Source organism: Aquarana catesbeiana, linkage group LG02, assembly GCF_042186555.1.
Source record: "Aquarana catesbeiana isolate 2022-GZ linkage group LG02, ASM4218655v1, whole genome shotgun sequence".
Classification (NCBI taxonomy): domain Eukaryota; kingdom Metazoa; phylum Chordata; class Amphibia; order Anura; family Ranidae; genus Aquarana; species Aquarana catesbeiana.
In genome coordinates this window covers 276,677,409-276,701,442 of record NC_133325.1, presented here as the reverse complement: position 1 = coordinate 276,701,442, position 24,034 = coordinate 276,677,409, and the positions used below count along the sequence as shown (strand labels likewise).

At 41.5% G+C, this 24,034-nt stretch overlaps 1 protein-coding gene across 2 annotated transcripts in view; it reads left to right on the top strand.

Annotated features, from left to right (window-relative positions):
- The window catches only part of BIVM (basic, immunoglobulin-like variable motif containing), a 37,575-nt gene that overhangs the window by 4,884 nt on the left and 8,657 nt on the right, over positions 1-24,034 (top strand). For both annotated transcript variants that reach the window (XM_073614459.1, XM_073614460.1), the window contains exons 2-9: positions 1,932-2,495; positions 4,199-4,319; positions 5,484-5,579; positions 8,025-8,129; positions 10,890-10,984; positions 15,994-16,126; positions 17,940-18,023; positions 18,961-19,057. In XM_073614459.1, coding sequence (XP_073470560.1) covers positions 2,042-2,495; positions 4,199-4,319; positions 5,484-5,579; positions 8,025-8,129; positions 10,890-10,984; positions 15,994-16,126; positions 17,940-18,023; positions 18,961-19,057 — 1,185 coding nt within the window. In that variant the 5' untranslated portion in view covers positions 1,932-2,041. The remainder of the gene's footprint in view (positions 1-1,931; positions 2,496-4,198; positions 4,320-5,483; positions 5,580-8,024; positions 8,130-10,889; positions 10,985-15,993; positions 16,127-17,939; positions 18,024-18,960; positions 19,058-24,034) is intronic.

Below are 24,034 nucleotides of genomic sequence, written 5' to 3'. Positions count from 1 at the left end.
GCCCTCGCGCCCGATTCCCATGGTGTCCCCCCCATAGTGACTGACTTCTGCAAGCTGAACATCTATCCCCTCTTGACCCGGTTTAGAGATAAAATACACATATGGAACAAACTTAAAATGTCCCTGGCAGGCAAAACGAACCTTATCAAGATGATTCTAATGCCACAGCTGTTATATTTGCTTCACAACACACCGGTATTTTTCACCCTGAAAATATTCAGAGTGGTCAACTCTCTTTTCAGACTATTACTGTGGCACACTAAACCCCCCCCAGGATCAAACTGGAACAGCTGCAATACCCGAGGGAGGGGGGGCCTTGCCCTACCCAACCCTTGGATATACTATCTGGCTGCGCAGTTACAGCACCTGATAGGAGCCATGACACCTTTGTGAGCTCAACAGCCAGGCTCAAGTTACTTGGCTCGGGAGCCGAATCGGTCCCCGAGGGACTAGAGGCCCAGCAGTTTAAATACCCAAGAAGATAATGCCCACATACTCCTTCAGAAGGTGTTGAACAAAGCTAAACAGCTTCAGAATGTGAAGGGGTACACAGTATATAGCCCACTATGGGGAAACAACACATACACTGAGCTAGCCAAGATCCAGCAGGGGCCCAAATAGTGCCCTCTAGGTATAACTCACTTGAGACATGTCTTTCAAAATGGGACCCTCCTTTCTTTTAGTGACTTGCAATCTAAATACGCAATACCGTCCAATATGCTATTCTACTACCTACAACTACAACATGCTGTTAGAGCACAAGGGGACGCAGTGGAATGGGTTTAGTCCCCCACTCCGATCTTTCACATGCCGCAGGACGCATCTGACACGAAGGGTTTAACCTCCCAATGCTATAACATGCTGCTCTCATCATTCCCAGAGGGGCATCCCATGAAAGCAGCGACTCAATGGGAGGCAGACGTGGGGCCTATTGCAGGGGAATTATGGGAGGAGGCACTGCAGGCGGTTACTACATGTTCCTTAAATGTGTCACAAAAGGTGTCCCAACTGTATATATTACTGAGAGTGCACTACACTCCTGTGAAGCTTTACAAAATGGGCAGGGCATCAGACCCAATGTGTAATAGATGTAAAACGGTGCCTGGGGATCTGATTCACCTCCTCTGGTGTTGCCCCAAACTCCACAGATTTTGGACGGAGGTCCTGGATACGCTGAATCGGGTGTTCCAGACCAGCGTCCCTTTGGAACCATTAAGTTGCCTGCTTGGAGTTTTGGAGGGGGTGATAACGGAGGAGGGGAAAAGAGTGGTATTTGCCAGAGCACTGTTCCATTCAAGGAAAACCATACTTCTAAGCTGGAAATCAGCTATACCGCCCAAGGTAAAAACATGGATACAACACATGGGTAAAACACTCATAATGGAAAGATACATATATCAGCATAGGGGGAACGCCAAGAAATTTGAGAGATTATGGGATGCATGGCTTGCTACACCAGGTATAAGTCCCATGGAACTGGTACAGATGAGGTTGTTGAGAGACATATAAATTTTGAGTCATCCAGATGGTAGGCTGACTGTATGCAGGATGAATAAGGGAGTGTGAGGGGAGGGGAGTGGGAGGCAGGACTGGTACATGCTATGGAATACACTGAAGGTAATCTACGTGAAGGGAAAATGAGCAAAATGTATATATTTGTTGGTGCAATTAAGACTAATGGATAGGCCATTTCAATGTCTAAATGCAGTGTATTTTGTTTCATTTTTTTAAATATATTGTTTGTCTTATGAACAATAAAAACCTTTTGATTAAAAAAAAAAAAAAGTTCAGAGGCACATCGCAAGTGAATATAAAAACATTTATGGAAGGGGAATACACTGCAACTAAGCATTTAAAATACATTGGTGCTTTACCTGCCTTTTTTTTAGTTGGTGACAGGGTCTCTTTAATATTCTTTCTCTTATTTTCAGGTAGTGCATTCCTTGTGAAGCTCGTCGGATGAAATAGCTCGTCTCCTTTACTCCAGTAGTCCTTGGTGACAAGGTGAATTTTGGTAAACTCCAGATTGCCTTTTCATTCAATGCCTAACGTAGAGGCTGTCAGAGAAGCTAATGGTTCTGGCAGAAACGAGGAGACGTCTACAGAGAAATCTGAGAAAGACAATCGCCAAACCAATGTGAAGACCTACAATGTGGGAAGCCTGGGACATGCTAATGACCGTCATCCTTGGGGATGTCCAGTGACTCACACAAGAGAAAAGTTCTATACTATATGTTCAGACTATGCGTTCCTAAACCAAGCAACATCCCTGTGCAAAACTTCCAGTTCTGCTAGCAGTGCAAGTTCCCATGAGAAACCCAGCTTTACCAACCCATTGAATTACATAGATCTTCCGGCTAGTGCTTCTGATGGCATATATAATGAGGATACTAGCTTGGACTCTTTATCCAGTGATGTTGGGACATATCCTCTTGCTTGGGAAATTGACACATCAGACTTTAACACAATGACTACAAACTTAAAACCTAAGACAGGTAAACAGTTTTCCTATTCTAATAGAAATAGTTGAGCCTTTCTTTTACTTTCTTTAAAAATAAAAAAGAATTAATATGACATAAACACACATTAAATATAAAGGGGCAGTCATGGGGGGGAAATGTCACCTTGTGCCAATAAATGTCCTCTTGTGCCAATCTTACATAGACACATAAGGGTCAGGTCAGTTCTGAACAGATGCAAAAGTGAACGATCAGTGTAATCGGCACTAATATGAAGCCTCTCTCTGGGATAAAGGTAATATCCCTACTCCCCCCCCCCCGCCTATAATTGATCGCTGTAAAAAAAAAAATCTAAATTCCCCTTTCTTTTTATCTTAAGCTGCAGCCATGAGATGCTCCAGCCCCAAGCCTTCTCTTCTGTTTACTCCCTGGTTGAGTCCTTCTTCGAGTGTCCACATCACTGCCTGTGTGACATGGACGACCCTTCCCATTGGATGACCAGCATTGGGGGTTCTCTTAGGATTCAGAAGAGAACTGAAGTCAACAGATGGAAGTTGAGTGGACCAACATCTCGGGCGTCATTGCAGCGCTGGATTAGCGGCCCCTTGTACCTGGACCTGACAGTGAAGCGGGGCCTGGACAGGGAACTTAGGTGAGTATTGCTGGCTTCACCAGGTAAGGAAAAAAAAAGCCAGACAAGATGGGTTTGAGCAGCATTTTTCAACTATTTTTTCAGCTGTGGCATCCTTTAAAAGTATGTAAAATCTCAAAGCACCCGTCTAAAAAATGTAAATGTTACTTATCAATGGGAAACCTGAGCCTGGGGCGATGCACACTACCTCCTTAATGAAATTAACTTCACATCAAAAGTCTTCTATCACATCAGATTTCCCCCATAATGATCAGAACCCTACCTTTTGGCTCCAGGTGCCAGGCAGAGGGCAGCAAGTGGAGCAGGTGTGAAGGAGCCAGGCTTTCACCTTCTTCTGAATGTTGGGGTGGCCCTGGATCAACATGGTGAGTTGCTATGGGGCAGGTGGGCTGACTGCCAGCACCATAGCAGTGTACTGCACCCAGGGGAAAACTGCTTGCGACACCCTGGTTGAGAAACAATGGGTTAGAGGAGGGTGGGAGGTAGAGGTGGTAGAAAGCTAGTTTTAGTCTGTAGTGGGGCTTAAGGCTCCATTCCCCCTTGTACGATTCCAAAGTTGTGCAACTTTGACGCAATTTTGGATGGGTACGACTTGGATGTGAGTTTTTGTCCCTCTGCAAAGTCGGATCCACTGTTGCATGTAAAACATTCAGTTACGACTTTCATGCAACTTTTGAAGGTCAGCATTAGTTTATGGCCCTCACGTTGCATAAAAGTCAGACCAAAGTGGTGCATGAAGTACTTTCAAGTCGCTGCGACTTTAAGTCACACATATATGAATGGTTATCATTGGTTATCATTGGCTGTGACTTGTCATGCGATTTTGATGTCCAAAGTAGCATGACAAGTCGCATAAGTGTGAATGGGGTCTTAGAGTGATAAAGTTGTAAAGCTATCAAGGCCTCCACCTATGCAATTTTTCAAACTTCACCACAGGGGTAAAATGTAATAAGTGTGATTTATTTTCTAGTGTACTTACTATTTTTTTTTTTTTGTGTGTTTTTTATTTATTTTTATTTTTTTTAATGTGTGAGCACTTCAGGTAAGCCTTCACTTCCTCTGTTCCTCTGTTCTTTTTTTGATCCAGGCATAGCTAAACAAGCTCCAAAGAAGAAGCCTGATAGAAAGGTGAAGCCACTGAGGGAATGCACACAACACTTCATAGCAGATGAGATTAAACAACGTAAAGTTCTAGATCTCAGAAGATGGTACTTTTCCTTCAACTGTTACAATACTTTACAAATGAAAAGATTGGAATGCTTTTTTAAGTAACCCTTAAAAACATCCTGTAAAAATGCAGCTGTATTGAAATCCTTGAATACTCAATAGCCTTCACATATCTATCTTCATCTTCAGGAACACTCCAGAACCCCCAAACCCCGGAGTGCTCTGAGATGCAATTCTGAATTCTTGCTGAGAGAACCGAGAGCTGGCCAGTTCCGACTAGCTTCCCATAGCTCCCTTTTGGATCTTCAGAATGATGGGCAACCTCAGTGTCCAGTAGGGAGTTGTGGGAGGTGAGAATGGGCTCACCAACTCTCAAGTTCTTAGCAAAAGTGGAGATTTTCACATTGGAATGCACTGGGTTTGTAGTTCCTGGACCTTTGTGGTGTTTGATTTACCACATTTTCATATTTTTATTGTGGTTATGGTTTAGTGGATGTTTACTTAATTATTTTGTTACTATTCAATTTTATGATAAAGTATTAATTTTTGACATGCCACACATTGGTCCATATGTAACCATCTTGTGACCACATCTGCAGCTATGAGTTTCTATGTTCTGAAGATGAGGAGCAGATCCGTGGAGGTGCCCTTTTATTATACAAAATTAGCAAATAAGGAGATGAAAACTCAGATGTGACCAACAACAATCTAACATGTTAAAATGAAAAATCGAAAAAAGGGGGAAAAAGAAAAAATCTAACATGTGGGACTGTGGAGGCACACCACTTCTTTATTAATAGACAACATACATAAAATATTATCTTATAATATTTTATGTATGTTGTCTGATAATAATAAGTAGTATTTTATTGTAACATGGTGTGCCTCGAAAGTCCCATGTGTTAGATTTTTTATTTTTCCCCTTTTTTTCGATTTTGCTAATATGTTAAAAATTGTATTTAATAATTTTGATGTTGGTAGTAGCAGATTGTTGTATCAAGTTAACTGTCAGTGGAAAAAGGAAAATGTACTGAAGGGATACATTTTTATTGACTGAGCATTTATAACTATGTAGCTTTCCATACAGATCAAGCCTCTGTTCCATAATAGTTTGGTGTTTGGAAAAGGCTTCATGTATCTTTGTATAATCTGTATAAATATATTTAAATGGCAGTATTTTATACATAAAACATTTGTCTCTGCAGGTATTGCATCAGTCGGCCCCAGTACAAGACGTCCTGCGGTATTTCCTCTCTAGTATCCTGCTGGAACTTTCTGTATAGCACTCTGGGATCAGGAAGGTATAGTGCACCGAGTAAAGGCTACTAGCATATTGAGGAAATGCAGAAGACTGATTGAAATCCATGTTCTTTTAGTAACCTGTAATGTTATATTTTTCTTAAATTCAAACAGAGGTCATGATAAGGAAATGCGTAAATAGAGATTAAAGCCTAACTCCTAGTTTTAATGAAGTTTAAATCATTCGATTGGACCAAGCTGGTCCAAATGAACTGTTTACTTAACTAACAGTTGCAGCGGCTGTGTGCGCTGTATAAACTGTATGTAGATAAGGCTAAATATAGTATATAGCGCTGTGCTTCAGCAGCGAGTCAGGGACCTTCCTCTCCTGTTCCTGAAACAGAATTTGCTCAGCCATTTACAGGAATGAATGAATACAAAAACTTCTTCTGATTGGCTGAGGTGGAGTCTGGAGATCGCAATGTTGCCCGCCTCTCCAAATCAGAAGAAACTTTTTATTCATTCGTAGAATACAAAGCTCCCAGTGAATGGCGACTCAATTTTGTTCTGGAAGCGGGACAGGAAATTCCCTGTATACTGCATGTAGCTGAGGCTACATGCAATGTATACAATACACGCAGCTGCTGCATCTGATAGTGAAGAGAGTTGTTAGTTTGGACCAGCTTGGTGCAAAGGAACTGCAGTAATTAAACTTTACTAAAACTTGGAGTTAGTTGTACTGAACTTGGAGCTGGTTGTACTGAAGATGATCCATCGATTGACTTCAGTACAACCAGCCTGTCAGATCTTTGAAATGCGATTGCTACAGCTGCTAGCAGTAATCAATGTGTTCTCTTGGCCAGGAAGACTCCCCGGTCCACCCTGCCAGCAGAACTCAGTTACCTGAGGTTCCTCTTAATCCAGCAATGTTGCAGGATTGTCTCTGCTGATTGGGACTCCCCTCTTCATTGGCTGAGACAGCAGTGCGGCACCATTGGCTCCTGCCGCTGTCAATCAGACAGCAGCCAATGAGGACAGAAAGGGGGCTGGGCCACGGCTCTACGTCTGAATGGACACAGGGAGCTGTGGCTCGGCCCGGGTGCCCCTATAGCAAGCTGCTTGCTGTGGGAGCACTCAACAGGAGGGAGGGGTTCAGGAGCACCGAAGAGGGACCCAGGCTGTTCTGTGCAAAACCACTGCACAGAGCAGGTAAGTATACACATGTTTGTTAATTTTAACTAAAAAAAAATAGACTTTACAATCACTTTACAGTAAAACCTCAGATTGCGAGTAACGCGGTTTATGAGCGTTTCGCAATACAAGCTACTTAATAAAAAAAATTCTGAATCGATTTTCAAGCGTTATCTCGCAAGACGAGCAGGATTCAAGCCGCTGGGGTAAGCAGTCCCGCATATGGCCAGAGGTGCGGGGGCACCAGAAATACTCTGTTCCCGATCGTCTCCGGTGCCCCCGCACCTCTGAGCACATGTGGTACTGCATACACCAGCAGTCACTGTGGAACAAATTATCTGAGTTTCCATTGATTCCTATGGGGAAACTTGCGTTGATATATGAGTGCTTTGTATTACAAGCATTCTTCTGGAACAAATTATGCTCGTAATCCAAGGTACTACTGTATTTCCAAATCTAGACTTTTTCTGTAAAGGTCTAGCTTTGCCCACCAAAGCCTGGCTCCTGAACTCCATTGTTAGCTCCTTAATAAGATTGGGATCCTCAATGACCAATAGAGAGGTCAGGAAGGTGGAATAGGTGTGTTTAGCTCGAACTTTACTGGAAAAATTAAGATTTGCATATAAAATTGTCTATATGAATATACAATATATATATGCTCCCTATGCTATGTATGTATGTATGTATTGCCTAGGTTTCTGACAAATTACTTTTAGAGTGGCCCTCTTAACCAGGGTTCATCCAGAGGTTGCTAGGTGTTCTATGAGCAATTTCTGACCATCATTTGTAACTACTGACACCACCTATTTTTCTAGCTACTGTATCTGTAAGGGAGACATTCCTTTTACTGACCACCAGTGTATGGAGCATCCTTCTCACTGACTATCAATGTAAGAAACATTCTTTCCACTGACTACCAATGTAAGAGGCATTATTTCCATTGGCTACCAGTTCACACCTGACCGCTGAGGTGCAATGCAGGTTTTTTGCTTGGTAATGTGCGCTCTGTTGGGCAGCCCATTCAAAATGAACTCAGCAGCCCAGAAATCAGACCTGTACCTTTTTTGGCAGCACACCAATGTGTTGCCTGGCACTGCGCTGCAGCTCACGTCATCAGAATGAATGGCACTGCGTTGCACCATTGCAAACAGCGTGCAGTGTTGTTGTAACACATACAAGAATGAGCTCATTTCCACTTTACAACATATACACGTTAGAGTTCTATTTCAGTTTAGGAACAAATAAAAGTTTGGTCTAAAAAGCAGTCAAACTCCAATTGAGTTATATGATTTTTTTTTTTTTGTTTCTTCACAAAGCCTCCCACCAATCACTCAAGAAGAAGCTCTGCATATATTGGGTTTCCAGCCACCCTTTGAAGAAATTCGGTTTGGTCCTTTTACTGGAAATACCACTTTAATGAGGTCAGTCTTCCCAATTTCTTTTTGCCCAGGACATTGCATCACATACAAACAGGCTAATTTTAAATACCAAGCTAAAAGGTGTGCGTGCTTCACGGACGAACGGTCATATAATTCCCTTGTGTTTTATGCTAGACTACAAAGACAGTAAAGAACATTCAGTAACCACAAACTCAAGACATTCCTAAATTATATGTCTTTGAACTGCCTGGCTTTTGTCTTTTATTATGTCAGAGTGAAGTGTACAGCATACAGTTTTGGATAAAAGTGAAAATATAGGTCATACCTTCACTTGGCTAACTATATGTATTTTTTAGTGTAAGTGTTAAGGAATACTCCATTCTAGTCTCCAGGCATGGTATCATACAAGTAACTTACAAAGAAAAAAATTAAATAAGTATGTGTGTGTGTGTGTGTGTGTGTGTGTGTGTGTTTCTCTTCATTGTTGTATGACATCATTCCTGATGAAAACAACCGAGTATTCTCGAAAGCTTGTGCTATATGAGATTTTCAGTAAGGCAATGAGGGGTATCTCTTATATTTTAATTTTATTGCCAACACTGTAGATTATAATAGTAATAAGTTTACTAAAGCGCTGAAGTGGAAAACAAATTATGTGAGAATATATTAAAAGATGCCCAAATAATAAAGCTGCAATAAATATGTGAAATACACAAATGCATGTATAAATAGAAATAAATAATTGCGCTATTATTAACCAATTAATATCACACTAGGTGCTGAGATTCATAAATGACATAAAACACAATGCAAATTAAATACGGGTGAGTGTGTATAATACATAAATAAACAGACCTCCTGTGAAAAAATAAAGTGGATAAATAAATATGTAGATAAATATATAGTCCACTATTGTGAAACAAGCAGGGATCCTCTTAATAAGAAACCGGAACCTTGTGAAGGAAGCTTGAATGAAATGACTGCAAGTTCAATGATACCCTTCACCTGCCGGTACTGAATGGTAAAATTCCCAGCCCTCAACGGCCATCCACGGTATGAAAAACAAGAATGGGAAACAGAACCATTGCGCAGGGATTAAACTAGAGTGATAAAATATAATAAGAGTAATCTCACTCACATGTCCCCGTTCATATTGATCGCATGGAAATAAATGGTCAGCTGTATTCAGCTACGAGCTGAAACCTCATTCACCTCCAGTGTACACACACAGACACTGCTGAGAGCGTCACAGGCTCCTCCTCCCGACGCGTTGCGTCACCAGACACGTGACTTTTTTAAGGGTGCTCATGTGACGGCCCTGAGCGATACTTATAGTATGTGTACTGGTTGCCACGGTAACCCCGGGAGTTAATGCATCATCATACCATTTAAGCGATCTTTAGATTACATGGTATTTTAAATTACTAAACAACGTAACATATCATTTATTTACATACAAGGATTAACACTGAACACCTTTAATACAACATTTAAAATTCACTTGAGCTGAATAAATATATAAGAACGGGCTGGTTGCCTCAAACTTAATTAACTTTTTAACCATCTAAAAGAATAAAAAATGCAAACAAATTTGAGAGCGCTCCCTCATCGCAGTATGATGAGAAATTAATTTGCAGCCGATCATACATATTAAGATAAATCCACAATGAATCATAATTCATATAAAAATAAAAATAGAAATAGAAAAATAAAAATAGAAAAAATATATTGTAGACAACAATTAAGATCAAGATATAGATAGAAAATATTAAAATCTATTTGTATTTTAAAATCATGAAATTTAAGAATCTGCTATGAAGCAATTAAGATCAAACTCTATGTTTAACCCCATTGGGGTTTATATTTTTCTATCGCCCAAAATTTTAATAGTGTTGGATTTTTATCATGACATAATGAAAAATGGCGTGAAACACTGTGCTTTGGATAGCCTTTAATAATGTTTTGTATGTGCTCCCTGATGCGCTTCCACATCGGTCGTTTCGTTCTTCCCACATACTGTAATGAGCACGGGCATTGCAATACATACACCACCCCCTCAGTTCTACATGTCATAAAATCTTTGATCTGAAAAATGGTATGATGATGCATTGACTTCCGGGGTTACCGTGGCAACCAGTACACATACTATAAGTATCGCTCAGGGCCATCACATGAGCACCCTTGAAAAAGTCACAGGTCTGGTGACGCAACGCGTCGGGAGGAGGAGCCTGTGACGCTCTCAGCAGTGTCAGCAGTGTCTGTGTGTGTGTACACTGGAGGTGAATGAGGAGTTTTCAGCTCGTAGCTGAATGCAGCTGACCATTTATCTCTATGCGATCAATATGAACGGGGACATGTGAGTGAGATTACTCTTATTATATTTTATCACTCTAGTTTAATCCCTGCGCAATGGTTCTGTTTCCCATTCTTGTTTTTCATACCGTGGATGGCCGTTGAGGGCTGGGAATTTTACCATTCAGTACCGGCAGGTGAAGGGTATCATTGAACTTGCTGTCATTTCATCCAAGCTTCCTTCATATTTATTTATCCACTTTATTTATTCACAGGAGGTCTGTTTATTTATGTATTATACACACTCACCCGTATTTAATTTGCATTGTGTTTTATGTCATTTATGAATCTCAGCACCTAGTGTGATATTAATTGGTTAATAATAGCGCAATTATTTATTTCTATTTAACACTGTAGATTACTCTTCTGAGCCAAGTAAGAATTCATTATAACTTTTCCTTTTATATCGAAATTTCAGTTGAATCTCTTAATGAGTTTTTTTTTTTCCAGATGGTTCAGACAAATAAATGATCATTTTCACGTGAAGGGGTGTTCATATGTTCTTTACAAACCTCATGGAAAAAACAAGACTGCTGGAGAGTCCGGTAAGTGTATACAGTACAAACATTTATTAAAGGGTATTCTGCTGTCAAATGTCAACATTTTGCCCTGGTGCTAATCTTTTTCTTTTACAAAGCTGTGGGTTGGGGAAGTGAATAGTAGAAGTTAGGTGGAGAGGATGCTACAGTAAAGTGGCATAGAAAGGAACAGGAGATAAGGGAAAAAAAAGTGGTAGGGGGTGATAAGGAGAAGGGGTGGGCAGAGAAGGGGAAAAGTCTTTCCCCAGGGAGACACATGGCAGTTTGTTTCAGATGCAGTGTTTTTGGGCCATATCAATATTCAGAGGTTTGAGGGAAGAGTCCAGGCCTGAAAGGCTGGAGTGATCTGTCTGTAGATACCAAACAATTTTCTGTGTGTGTGTCCAAAAGAATAGCTGTAAGTGTTTTTGAATATATCCTTGAGTTTGTTTTCAACCCCTTGAAAGCTTAGTGTAGGGCAGGGGTCTCCAAACTTTCTAAACAAGAGGCCAGTTACAGTTCTTCAGACTTTAGGGGGACCAGACTGTGGCCATTGGGAGTAGAACAGGTCTCCAAGTCAGCAGGAAAAAAACGTGCCCTATCTTTGGTGCCAACGAGAGGAGTTGTGCCCCTTCATTGGTGTCATTTGGAGGAATGGTGCCCCATTGTTGGTGTCGGTGGGAGAAATAGTGCCCTATTGTTGGTGTCAGTGGGAGGAATTATGCCCCATCTTTGGCATCATTGGAAGGAATTGTGCCCCTTCACTGGTGGTGGGGGGCCAATATGCCCCATTGTTGGTATCAGTTGATGAAATCATGCCCCTATTTGGTACATTCCTATACACCTTTAACTGTCTGAAGTAGTAATGTTTTCAATGTTGAGCAAGGAGCAAATATAGCAGATGGGAAAAGGGGACATCCTACTATTCCTGGAAGGGGAAGGTGGGGTGCACTTTCTGTGATAAGGGTAAACTGGACAAACAGATGCTGAATCTCCCTAACAGGGACATAGACAGCAATAAAATCCTGACATTATTGTAATCCCTCCCCACTCTATCCAAAACTAGAAAAGTTTTAGTTATATGCTAATGCTATGGATTATTGTGATTTGGACTTTCCACTACAATATTAAAGTGAACTTGTGCCCAAATCATGCACACTAATGATTTACATATTTTGATAAATCATTAAACACTTTAACCCCTTCCCGCCGACCGTACGCATATGTGCGTACTCGGCTTTCGGGGGTTATACCGGGATGATGCCCGCGGCTGCAGGCATCATCCCGGTACCGTTGTTTCGAGCGGGTGATCGGCTACCCGTATATAACAACCGATGCAGCTAAAAGCCGCTCAGCTGTTATACCGGAGGAGCGGGAGGGGACGCCCCCCCCTCCCACCGCTCTTACCGGGCCTCCTGTGCGATCGGGAGGCCCGGTGTCCAATCGGCTGCCTCCGGCGGCTGTGGGCAGGCTGGAACGAAGCTGTGGGTGGCTTCGTTCCAGCCTTCTCAATGTAAACGCGGAAGCAACGTCATGACGTCACTTCCCGTTTACTCGGCTGTCAATGGCGCTGAATTTAAAAAAATACACAGTATTCAGAATCACCGTTTTCGGCGATCTGAATACTTTGAAGTGCAGAGGAGGGATCGGGGGTCTTTTAGACCCCCGATCCCTCCATAAAGAGCACCTGTCACCACCTATTACTGTCACAAGGGATGTTTACATTCCTTGTGACAGCAATAAAAGTAAAAAAAAAAATTATTTTTTAAAACACAATTTATAAAATAAATAAAAAAAAAAAATAATTTTTTTTTAAAGCGCCCCCATCCCCGCGAGCTCGCGCAGCAAAGAAAACGCATACGGAAGTCGCGCTCGCATATGTAAACGGTGTTCAAATCACACATGTGAGGTATCGCCGCGATCGTCAGAGCAAGAGCAATAATTCTAGCCCTAGACCTCCTCTGTAACTCTAACCTGGTAACCGTAAAAAAAATTTAAAGCATCGCCTATGGAAATTCATAGCTACCATAGTTTGTCGCCATTCCACGAGTGCGTGCAATTATAAAGGGTGACATGTGTGGTATCTATTTACTCGGTGTAACATCATCTTTCACATTATACAAAAAAATTGGGATAACTTTACTGTTTGGATTTTTTAAAATTCATGGAAGTGTCCCTTTTCCAAAAATTTGCGTTTAAAACACCGATGCACAAATACCGTGTGATATAAACTATTGCAACAATCTCCATTTTATTCTCTAGATTCTCTGCTAAAAATATATATATAATGTTTGGGGGTTCTAAGTAATTTTCTAGCAAAAAATATGGATTTTAAATTGTAAACCCCAAATTTCAAAAATAGGCTTAGTCATGAAAGGGTTATAACAAGCATTTATTCATCACTGTGCTATACGCATTGTAGAGAAATTAATTATACATGAACCAGCCCTGAGCAACATAATTTGCATTACACCTTTTATTGCACCAGCCCATTGACTAAAAAAGACACGCTACTGTTCACAGATTCATAGGGATGCCATTAATTATTAGAGGCTAACACCACTTTTGTGGGGGAAATAATTTGCAAATAAAAAAAATATATAGCATATACAATTGCGACTCAAGTCACATTGTAATTGAATGTTCTTAAAAATGACTTTTCCTCTTCAATTTGTGGAGTTGTAATTTTCTGTAAAATGCAACAAGGCTACTTGGAGGCATTCTGTACAAAGATCTTGTACAAAACACCCCCCAGATATGTCATTTACTGATTGAGTGTTTGGCTCACTGATTTTCCCAGAAGTCTGAACTAAGATACAAATCAGATTTTTGGCATCCGCCGCAACAAAAAAAATATATAATTTTTGGTGAGATGCTCCCAAAGGGAAATCTAAAGGGATGCAGACCTTGCCAATTTCCTCATTAGAGCCCTGCAGGTGAAGTAGCTGATTGATAGTTATAAAATTGCTCCTATTAGAGTCACTCTGCACATGGAAACAGACAAATAGCCAACTATTTTTTCAGAATAACAAAATGTAGGAATCTGCAACAAAGTTTGTTAAAATCCCTGCAATGTACATCACATAGACAGGTGACTTATTTTTTAAGGCTAGGTTCACACTATGCCAGTTTTACTGCGACTGTATTTATGCAGGCACAGCAGCCCATTTATTTGAAACCCACAGAAAACACAAGGAAAAGGTCCCTGCACCTTTTCCAAAATTGCAGCCACAGGGAAACCACATAGTGATATAAGGTCCCTAGCACAGGAGAACTTGGTGTGGTTTCCAGTATGTGGGGGAGACGTTAACAATTGATGGCACCCTTGTGCGAGTACTAACCGCAGCGCGTTTTTGGTTCAGGAAAGTGTGCAATTTACAAGCAGTCCTGCACCTGAAGAAGTGTGAACCTAGCCTCAAAGACACTCCCACGCACTGGAAACTGCAGCACGTTTTCCCATGCTGGGAACCGCCTATCATTTCCCTGCGGCTGCACTTTTTAGAAAAGGTGCAAGAACTTTCTTCCCAGTGTTTTCTGTAGGTAGCTGCTGTGTCCACACAAATGTGGCCACAGGGAAACTGGTATAGTGTGAACCATTCTTGTTTGTGATCTTTGAGAATCTTCAAGAATACATTACTTCAAAGCACCAGCATCTAGGTCACTGAAGGCTTGTTAAGGGCTTGTCTAGTGCATGGCAATACTGTAATATGTAAATCCTTTTAAGTACGTATAAGTCTGAAAATATAGGATCAAGGGAAACAAAAAGGAGAAAAGATTATATGAGCTTCTTCAGACACTAAGTGTAGCAAATATCTTTTTCAAAATGTTCCAAACATTTGTATTGTTGTTTGAATATGGAGAATGGTACTGGCACGTAGCATACTGTTGTGTTTTTTTATTTTTTTATTTAGTAAACTAACTTATGAATTAATGTTGAATCTGGGTAAATTCTTAAGTATGTGACTTCACTTTATTTCTCTATATAACATTTATAAATTGACTTTCCGCAAATGCACCAACCTTCTTTTATGGACAAATAAATCTTTGTTCTGACATTGTTTATTATTCTTGAAGTGAACATTTTTTAAATGCCAGTGCTTTCATGAGATCTTTTCTGTAAATATTCTAGATTTTACATTATATTTTTTAAAGTTGAATTGTGGTCCTCGTCCTGCTCTCACAAGACACAATGAGAGCAGCATGTAGCCATTGGCTCCTGCTATTGTCAGTCAAATTCTGTGAAGGGGGAGCGGGGGGGGGGGGGGCATGGCCAAGCCGTGCTGTGTGTATCTATGGATACACACAGCCTGGCTTGGGAGCGAGAAAGCACGGGTACCCCCTCTGCACACAGCTTGCTGAGGGGGCACCCGTGGGAAAGGAGCTGTGGACAGCACCAGCGGGGGACTCCAGAAAAGGAGGTAAGGGACTAACAATGCCATTGCACAGAGCAGGTATTACATCTTATTTTAATTAACAAATCACTTTAAATGTACATACAAACCACCCTTTGTGAAAACTTCTTTATGCAATCCTGTCAACAATCTGACTGTTTAAATAAGGCCTTGTTCACACATGCGCTGGGGCCCATATACTGTCAACGGGCCTTTTTTTTTCTGCATCTCTAGGCTCCAGGTGCCCACTGCTGCATGTGGGCAGTCCATTCAAGTTTTTTTAGGATGCAGGGACTGCATGGACACAGACACATTTCCTAATGTTACAAGTGTGTAGGTGTCGATGAGAGGACCTGAACACAGTTTGCGTTTGGGGCCGTTCAGATGCACCCACATGCCTGTCACAGCCACTGTATCCTAATGGATGTGAGTGAGCTGCCTGCAGGCAGCAGTGTGAATTAAGAGTATAGTAATATTATAAAAAGGTAGATTTCAGGGAATTATACTAGCTGTGGTTTAAATTGCACAACCTGATTGTTAATGAGTCCCTAAGCCCCTTCCCTGACTGCAGTGTGTCTTTTTTTTGGTGTGCCTATTGAATGCATTTCTACTGTTTTGACCTGGTTTCTCATTTATACTTTTTAGCTGCTGGAGCTTTGTCAAAGTTAACTCAGGGTTTGAAAGATGATTGCATGGCCTACATTTATCACTGCCAGAATCATTACTTTTGCCCTATTGGATTTGAAGCCACTCCGTTAAAGGCCTGTAAAGCATACAGGTGAGCAAACTCTAAGCTCTAGAAGTACTACATTCAGATGATTATCTATAATCACCATATTCCAGGTAGTTGCTGTGTCAATTTTTGAAATATTAACCAAACTCTAAACATCTATTGAAAAAAAATCATTAGGAAAGCACATGGAGGCTGCTATTCCTAAACTCTTTTCAAAATGCTAGGTGCCAACCTCTATGTTCCTCCTCCATTTCAGATTCAGGTGTTGTATGATCTGCTGGGTAAGTTGGCACCTTTTATGTATCTTCCCTTATTGATAGCGGGTGATTTCAACGCTATCTTGTGTGCCGCCTTGGATTCGTCTAACGTGTCCAGGGTGGCCTCAGTAGATTTAGCTCCATGGGCAGACACGGCTTCCTTAACAGAACCGTGGAGGTGGAAAAATCCAACCACCAGGAGCTTCTCCTATCTATCAAGAACTCATAGATCTTCCTCTCGGATAGATCTGGCATTCGCCAGTGACCCCATGCTACAGTTCGTAAGGGGCGCAAACTACCTGGCTGGTGGCCTATCGGATCATACACCCTTGTCTGTGCACATAGGTCTGCCCTCGCGGCTTAGAGGGGGAGCATGGAGGTTAAATCCGGGCTGGTTGGAGGTAGAGTCAGTGTCCTTTCAAGTGGCACCGCATATTTCTGGTTACCGGGAGGATAATATCGAGTCGGCTGCCTTGCCTGTGGTGTGGGATGCCTTCAAGGCATGTATGCGGGGACAGTACATCGGCCATAAAACAAGCACGGAAAGCTTTCAATGCTAAAACCCAAGAGCTACAGGATGTAGAGAGGACGCGCGAACTAGCTCATGCACAGGACCAATCAGATGTCACTTACCTAGAGCTTCTGGAGGCTCGTTGTCTCCTGGCACTACACTTCACAGAGCTAACGCATACCTCCTGGACAAAGCGTGTTGAGTCCATCTTTGAACAGGGTGATAAAAATGGGAAGATATTGGCCATTCTAGTAGCAGAACAGAGAATGCAGACAAATATACCATGTATTCAAAATGGCCAAGGCATTCTTCTTATGGATCCATTTGATATTTTGGATACGTTTGTAGAATATTACAAGACACTATACGCTCCTATACCAGCTTACAACACACAAGAATTGGAGACACTATTGTCGTCTTTAGATATCCCTATACTATCGGAAGCTGATAGGAATGATTTGGAGGCTGAGATAACTGAGAAGGAGATTGAATTGGCCATCAGATCATTTCCACCGCACAAATCCCCTGGCCCTGACGGGGTTATGTATAGAATTGTACAGGGCACACATGGAGGCTCTGGTCCCAGGACTTAAATCTCTTTCCCTTTTTGCTTAGAAAATAAGATTTTGCCGGACTCACTGTTGGAGGCTCAGGTTATTCCAAATAAATATTAATAAATATTCCAAAGTTAAATTGTAAAAAATAAAAACACTGACACTGTCCACCCCCCCCCCCCCCCCAAAAAAAAGAAAACATTGTAAAAATAAATAAATAAATAAATAAAATATAAAATTGTAAAAAATGTATAAAATATAAATAAATAGAGTAAAAAAAAACTACTGACAGTTCACGCCTCATCAGTGCCCATCAGTGTTACACATTAGTGCCACTGTCACATGACATTAAAAAAAAAAAGAATTGGTATTGGCAAGTACTTGAAAAAAAGTATCAGTACTTGTGTACTCGGTCTTAAAGTGGTATCGGTGCAACCCTAATTGTTTCTAAAGCTAAAACATTTTAAATATTGAGTGTACACTTTAAAACATACTGTTAACTGCATGTTTTACTAACAAATATATTTCTGTTCTAGAGGTCAGCTGTTCCAGCATGAAGTAGAATACTGGATATTAATAGGAGAGCCGAGCAGAAAACATCCAACAATTCACTGCAAAAAGTACGTTAGCCGTTTTTTTTCCCCCGAAATATATTGGGACCATAAAATTAGGAATCTTGTTGCTTGCTGGGGCAGCTAGAATGGTTCTTCCATTAGACACTTTGATGCATAAGGGTCTAAATATTTTATGAACATCTTACTTTCAAACACAAAACACTGCAATGTTTACTATGTCAAATCATGGCAAGATAGTTAGGAGACCACAAGGCTTGTTTTGCCTTTAAAAAAATAAATGCACATTTTGCAGGTAAACAAAAATGTGCATTTATTAGTTTTTTCTTAGGAGCCTGTAAACCAATACACCAGTGATCAGCAGAGTGGGGATGCAATGCCAGGCTCCTGCAGGCTGTCAGTGAAGCTCCGATATGGACAGGTTAGTTATTGAGTTGCAGGAAGATCAATAAACTACTAGAGCGCTCAACAGCATCCGTATAGTTCATTGACAACTATAAGCCGCAATGGCTGATGGTAGGTGTAGTTCATTCACAGAACTCTGTTGATGAATAATGTAGCTGTGTGGGTGGAGCCCTGCATGGCAGCGCTGTTTTTGAATTGTGACACTGGGTGCAGGGAGAGGATCCCCACCCGCTGTCACAATAGGGGATCGGTTTGGGGTGGCAACAGGTGATTTAGTAACATGTTACACAATATGGCTGTAATCTGTTACTAAAGGAGAACTTATTCTTTAAAGGAAAGAACTTCACTCTAAGGCTAAATGCATAACTCTTTGTTTTTCCCCCAATGTGTTTTCCATTGAAAAGAATGAAAATGTAACAAAACTCATGTCACGAACATATGTCGTTGTTCATATGCCTCGTGACAAGCATTTTGATGCAATAATTTTAGTGGAGAATATGTCAAGTTTGTATTTGTTTTAGTACAATTCATGTAATAGTCAATTTTTTTTTTTTTTTTTGTGTTTTTCTTGATTTTCTAGATGGACAGACATTGTTACAGATTTGAACACACAAAATCCAGAATTCTTTGATATTCGACACACGGAAAGGGGCCTGCAATACAGAAAAACTAAAAAGGTGATTTTTATTACTCTTATATACATCTACAATAGAACAAATGTATAGTTGTTGCCAGCCGTATGTAGTGGGCATAGAAAAGAATCGCCCCCCCCCCCCTTTAATATCATATTTTGTTGCTTTGCAGCCTGAATTGAAGACAGACACCATTTTTGTTTTGTTTTATCCAGCTGTATTTACTCAGTGCAACCTATAACATCCAAGTAAAAGATATAAAAAAGAATGTCCTTGCATGGCCTAGTCAGAGCCCAGACCTAAACTCTGGCTAACAGAGGACAGAATTAGAAATAGACTTGAAAAACTTAACATTAATAAGTCACCGGGACCAGATGGCTTGCACCCGAGGGTTCTGGGGAAACTCAGTCAAGTAATTGCCAGACCATTGTTCCTAATTTTTACTGACAGTCTACTGACTGGAATGGTACCAGCTGATTGGAGAAAAGCCAATGTAGCACCAATATTTAAAAAAGGGCCAAGATGCATTCCTGGGAATTACAGACCAGTTAGCCTAACACCAATTGTATGCAAGCTCTTGGAGGTGAGGATAAGGGACTATATACAAGATTTTAGTAATGAGAACGGTATCATTAGCAGTAATCGGCATGGATTCATGAAGAATCGTTCTTGCCAAACCAATCTAACCTTCTACGAGGAGGTGATCTGCCATCTCCATAAAGGAAGGCCCGTAGACGTGGTGTATCTGGATTTTGCAAAGGCATTTGATACAGTTCCTCATAAATGTTTACTGTACAAAGTAAGGTCCGTTGGCATGGACCATAGGGTGAGTACATGGATTGAAAACTGGGCGAGTTCAGAGGGTGGCGATAAATAGGGGTTCTGTCCTGGGACCAATCCTATTTAATTTATTCATAAACAACCTGGAGAATGGGAGGAACAGTTCAATCTCTGTATTTGCGGACGATACTAAGCTAAGCAGGGCAATAACTTCTCCGCAGGATGTGGAAATCTTGCAAGAAGATCTGAACAAATTAATGGGTTGGGCAACTACATGGCAAATGAGGTTTAATGTGGAAAAATGTAAAATAATGCATTTGGGTGGCAAAAATATGAATGCAATCTACTCTCTAATGGGAGAACCTCTGGGGGAATCTAGGATGGAAAAGGACCTGGGGGTCCTAGTAGATGATAGGCTCAGCAATAGCATGCAATGCCAAGCTGCTGCAAGCAAAGTAAACAGAATATTGGCATGCATTAAAAAGGGGATTAACTCCAGAGATAAAACGATAATTCTCCCACTCTACAAGACTTTGGTCCAGCCGCACCTGGAGTATGCTGTCCAGTTCTGGGCACCAGTCCTCAGGAAGGATATACTGGAACTGGAGAGAGTTCAGAGAAGGGCAACAAAACTAATAAAGGGTCTGGAGGATATTAGTTATGAGGAAAGGTTGTGAGCGCTGAACTTATTCTCTCTGGAGAAGAGATGCTTGAGAGGGGATGTGATTTCAGTGTACAAATACCATACTGGTGACCCCACAATAGGTATAAACTTTTCGTAAGGGAATTTAAAAAAGACATGCGGCCATTCACTAAAATTAGAAGAAAACCGGTTTAACCTCAAACTGCATACAGGGTTCTTTACTGTAAGAGCGGCAATGATGTGGAATTCCCTTCCACAGGCGGTGGTTTCAGCGGGGAGCATCAATAATACTGACATATAATCACACACATAGGTTGGACTTGTGTCTTTTTTCAACCTCGCCAACTATGTAACCCCATTGAAAAATCTGTGGAATGACTTGAAGACTGCAGTCCACAGTCACCATCAAATGTAACTGAACTTGAGCAGTTCTGCAAAAAAGAGTGGGCAAATATTGCAAAGTCTCTAAATGTGCAAAGTTAGTAGAGACATATTCGAACAGTATAAAGGCTGTAATTAAAGCAAAAGGTTGTTCAACAAAATACTGACACAAGGTGGTCAGTTTTTTTCTGACATGTTGGTGTTATATCCTTTACTTGGATGTTATACGTTGCACTAGTAAATACAGCTGGATAAAAAAAAAAAAAAAAAAAAAAACAAAAAAAAACGGTGTCTTCATTTCAAGCTGCAAAGCATTAAAATGTGATAATTTTTAAGGGGGTGATTCTTTTCTATACCCACTGTATGTAAGAGCCATGCCATTTTCCTTCTGTTTCCTATGGCTTCTTCAATGTGTAGGCTTAAATCACATTATCTGTGCCATTGATGTAAAGCAAGGTGAATGTTGATGAATAAGGAGAACCTGTGTTTACATTGAATCATGCGCTGGGAAAAAACAAATTACTAGCATGTGAGTGGGTAGTCAGATCCCTAATAAGGTGAAACTAGTTTCAAAGAGGCAGGCAGAGGAGAGATATATGGTTAATATGTTCATAGTAATATGGAGTGCATTAAAGGCTAAAGGTATTCAAAAACCGTTGGGTTATACTGCAGCCTACAGGCGATTGGGACACTGACAAGCCAGTCCCAGGAAACTCCTCCTCTATCCAGCATGCCTTAGTTTGTTAAGCAAGCAATACACAGGACCAGCAAAAGACAGCAGGGTGGTACCGGTTTCCTCAATTGGCCTCATGAAAAAAGAGATTTTATGGTAAGTACAAAAATCCCATTTTCTTATACATTGAGAGAAATAGGAATTCAGGAAAAATTGGGACATCCAAAAGAAGTCCAGCTGCAGAGTGGGCAACAGTTCCAAGAATTTTGGGAACCCTACATAACTCGGAAGTAACAGAATGCCCAAACCTGGGCCAGATGGTAAAGCCCTAGCAAAGAGAGCAACAGCCATGACCAAGGGGAGGCAACAAAGGATCAACCTGGTGGTCTAGACCAGGGCACAGCCAAGGGAAATGTCACTAATTCTCCGTTCTCACTAATGGGACTTATCATGCAACATGAATGTGAAGACTCATGACAAGTTGAAAACTATGTATTTCAATGGCCAACTTTCTAATTGCTGCGACTTCAAAAAAGGTTCCTGCACTACTTTGATGAGGCTTTCTTGCAACTTGAATGCCATAGAGTGTAACAAGTCGCACTGAAAAATGTGCGACTTTGGAGTCGCACTAGTGAGAACGGAGCCTAAAGAACACTAAGCCAGCGAGTTTGTGAGAAACAACTAACAATCCACCCAAAAAAAGTGGAACAGCCAAAGGCCCAAGCTTCATGTTCCTAATTTTTAGGAGTCAGGGAAAAGAGGTTGACTGCTCTGACAACAAATCTTGCAGGGAGATATTAAAAAGATGTGAGAGCCTTCACAGCATATCCTCTCAACCGACATCTAAATGACCCTTGAGGCTGGTAGAAAAATCCAAGGGTACCAACTACAATGTCATGCTGACTGAAAGAAGTCGGCTGCCCTAGAGTCACCTATAAAAGGCTAGGCAGAGATGAGGGTATACCACAACCCAGATTGGGGCACTTGACATCAGAAGGATGAGCAAAACCTCATCCGCCTAAACACCTGAAGGTTTTTCAGTGGTCTTACAAACAAGAACCTGACTAACCTTCATCCAAATAAACCTGGTTCTAATGCCGCGTACACACGGTCGGACTTTTCGTCTACAAAAGTCCGACAGCCTGTCCGACAGACTTCCGGCGGACTTCCGGCGGACTTCCGGCGGACTTTCGGCGGACTTGCAGCAGACTTTCTAACGAACGGACTTGCCTACACACGACCACACAAAAGTCCGACGGATTCGTACGTGATGACGTACACCGGACTAAAATAAGGAAGTTCATAGCCAGTAGCCAATAGCTGCCCTAGCATGGGTTTTTGTCCGTCGGACTAGCACACAGACGAGCGGATTTCGGGGTCCGTCGTAGTTACGACGTAAAGATTTGAAGCATGTTTCAAATCTAAAGTCCGTCGGATTTGAGGCTGAAAAAGTCTGCTGAAAGTCCGGAGAAGCCTACACACGATCGGATTACCAGCCAGCTTTAGTCCGTCAGCGTCCGTTGGACTTTTGTAGACGAAAAGTCCGACCGTGTGTACGCGGCATAAGATTCGTCCAACCTACCCCACTACGGTGAAACATGCTCAGTGAAGGAGTGAGGGGCTGGATTCATGATCTCACTAAGAACATTCACCTCACTATGAACAGAAATTAAGTATATGAAAAAAGTTCTAGACAGCCGAACACTGGAAGAAATTTCAAGTGTCTTTATTGAAGATGCTGGATCATGAAGTACACAGGACACCACAGTGTAAAAGTACAGGACAACAGCTGACATGTTTCACACTTATACTAAGTGCTTACTCATTAAGTGTGAAACGTGTCAGCATATAGTTCACCAGAGAATGCTTCTGCTTCAACGCAGGACGACTGTGGAGGGGTTGGAGGAATCTAACCTCTCCCCTTCATTCAACAGTAAGTAAACATAAGCATTCAGAGCCTGCCTCCCACTTACGCCATAGGGTTTGAAGTCAGATAACCACTCTGTTAACCCTTCTGCATGAAACCAAAGCTGTGTCCCTTCTGTAGAGAGTAGACATCGCCATCTGTCTCTCCCAGAATGGTGGTCTCCACACTGCAGAGTGAGGTGAGGGTTCTGCATCTGGATGCTTCTCATCTTCTGCATGGTAGGAAGCATCCATTGCTGGATGACCCTAGCTCCTCTCAGCAGGCATTACACAGTGGGATCCTGCAGCAAGTGCTGCCTTCATGGGACCTGATCACTGGGAGATGGACCCTCATTCTCATGTGGCTGATTGCAGCCTTTTGAGGAAGCTCCTTCAGATTAGGTACATCAACCGCGGAATAAACAAGTCCTTGACCTCCAGGGAAGAAGAGCCCCAGGTGCTGGCTAATGCTGAGACAGGCAGGAAGTATACAAAAAAGTTCTGGACAGCTGCACACTGGAAGAAATTTCAAGTGTCTTTATTGAAGATGCTGGATCATGAAGTACACAGGACACCACAGCGTAAAAGTACAAGACAACAGCTGACACGTTTCACACTTAATGAGTAAGCACTTAGTATA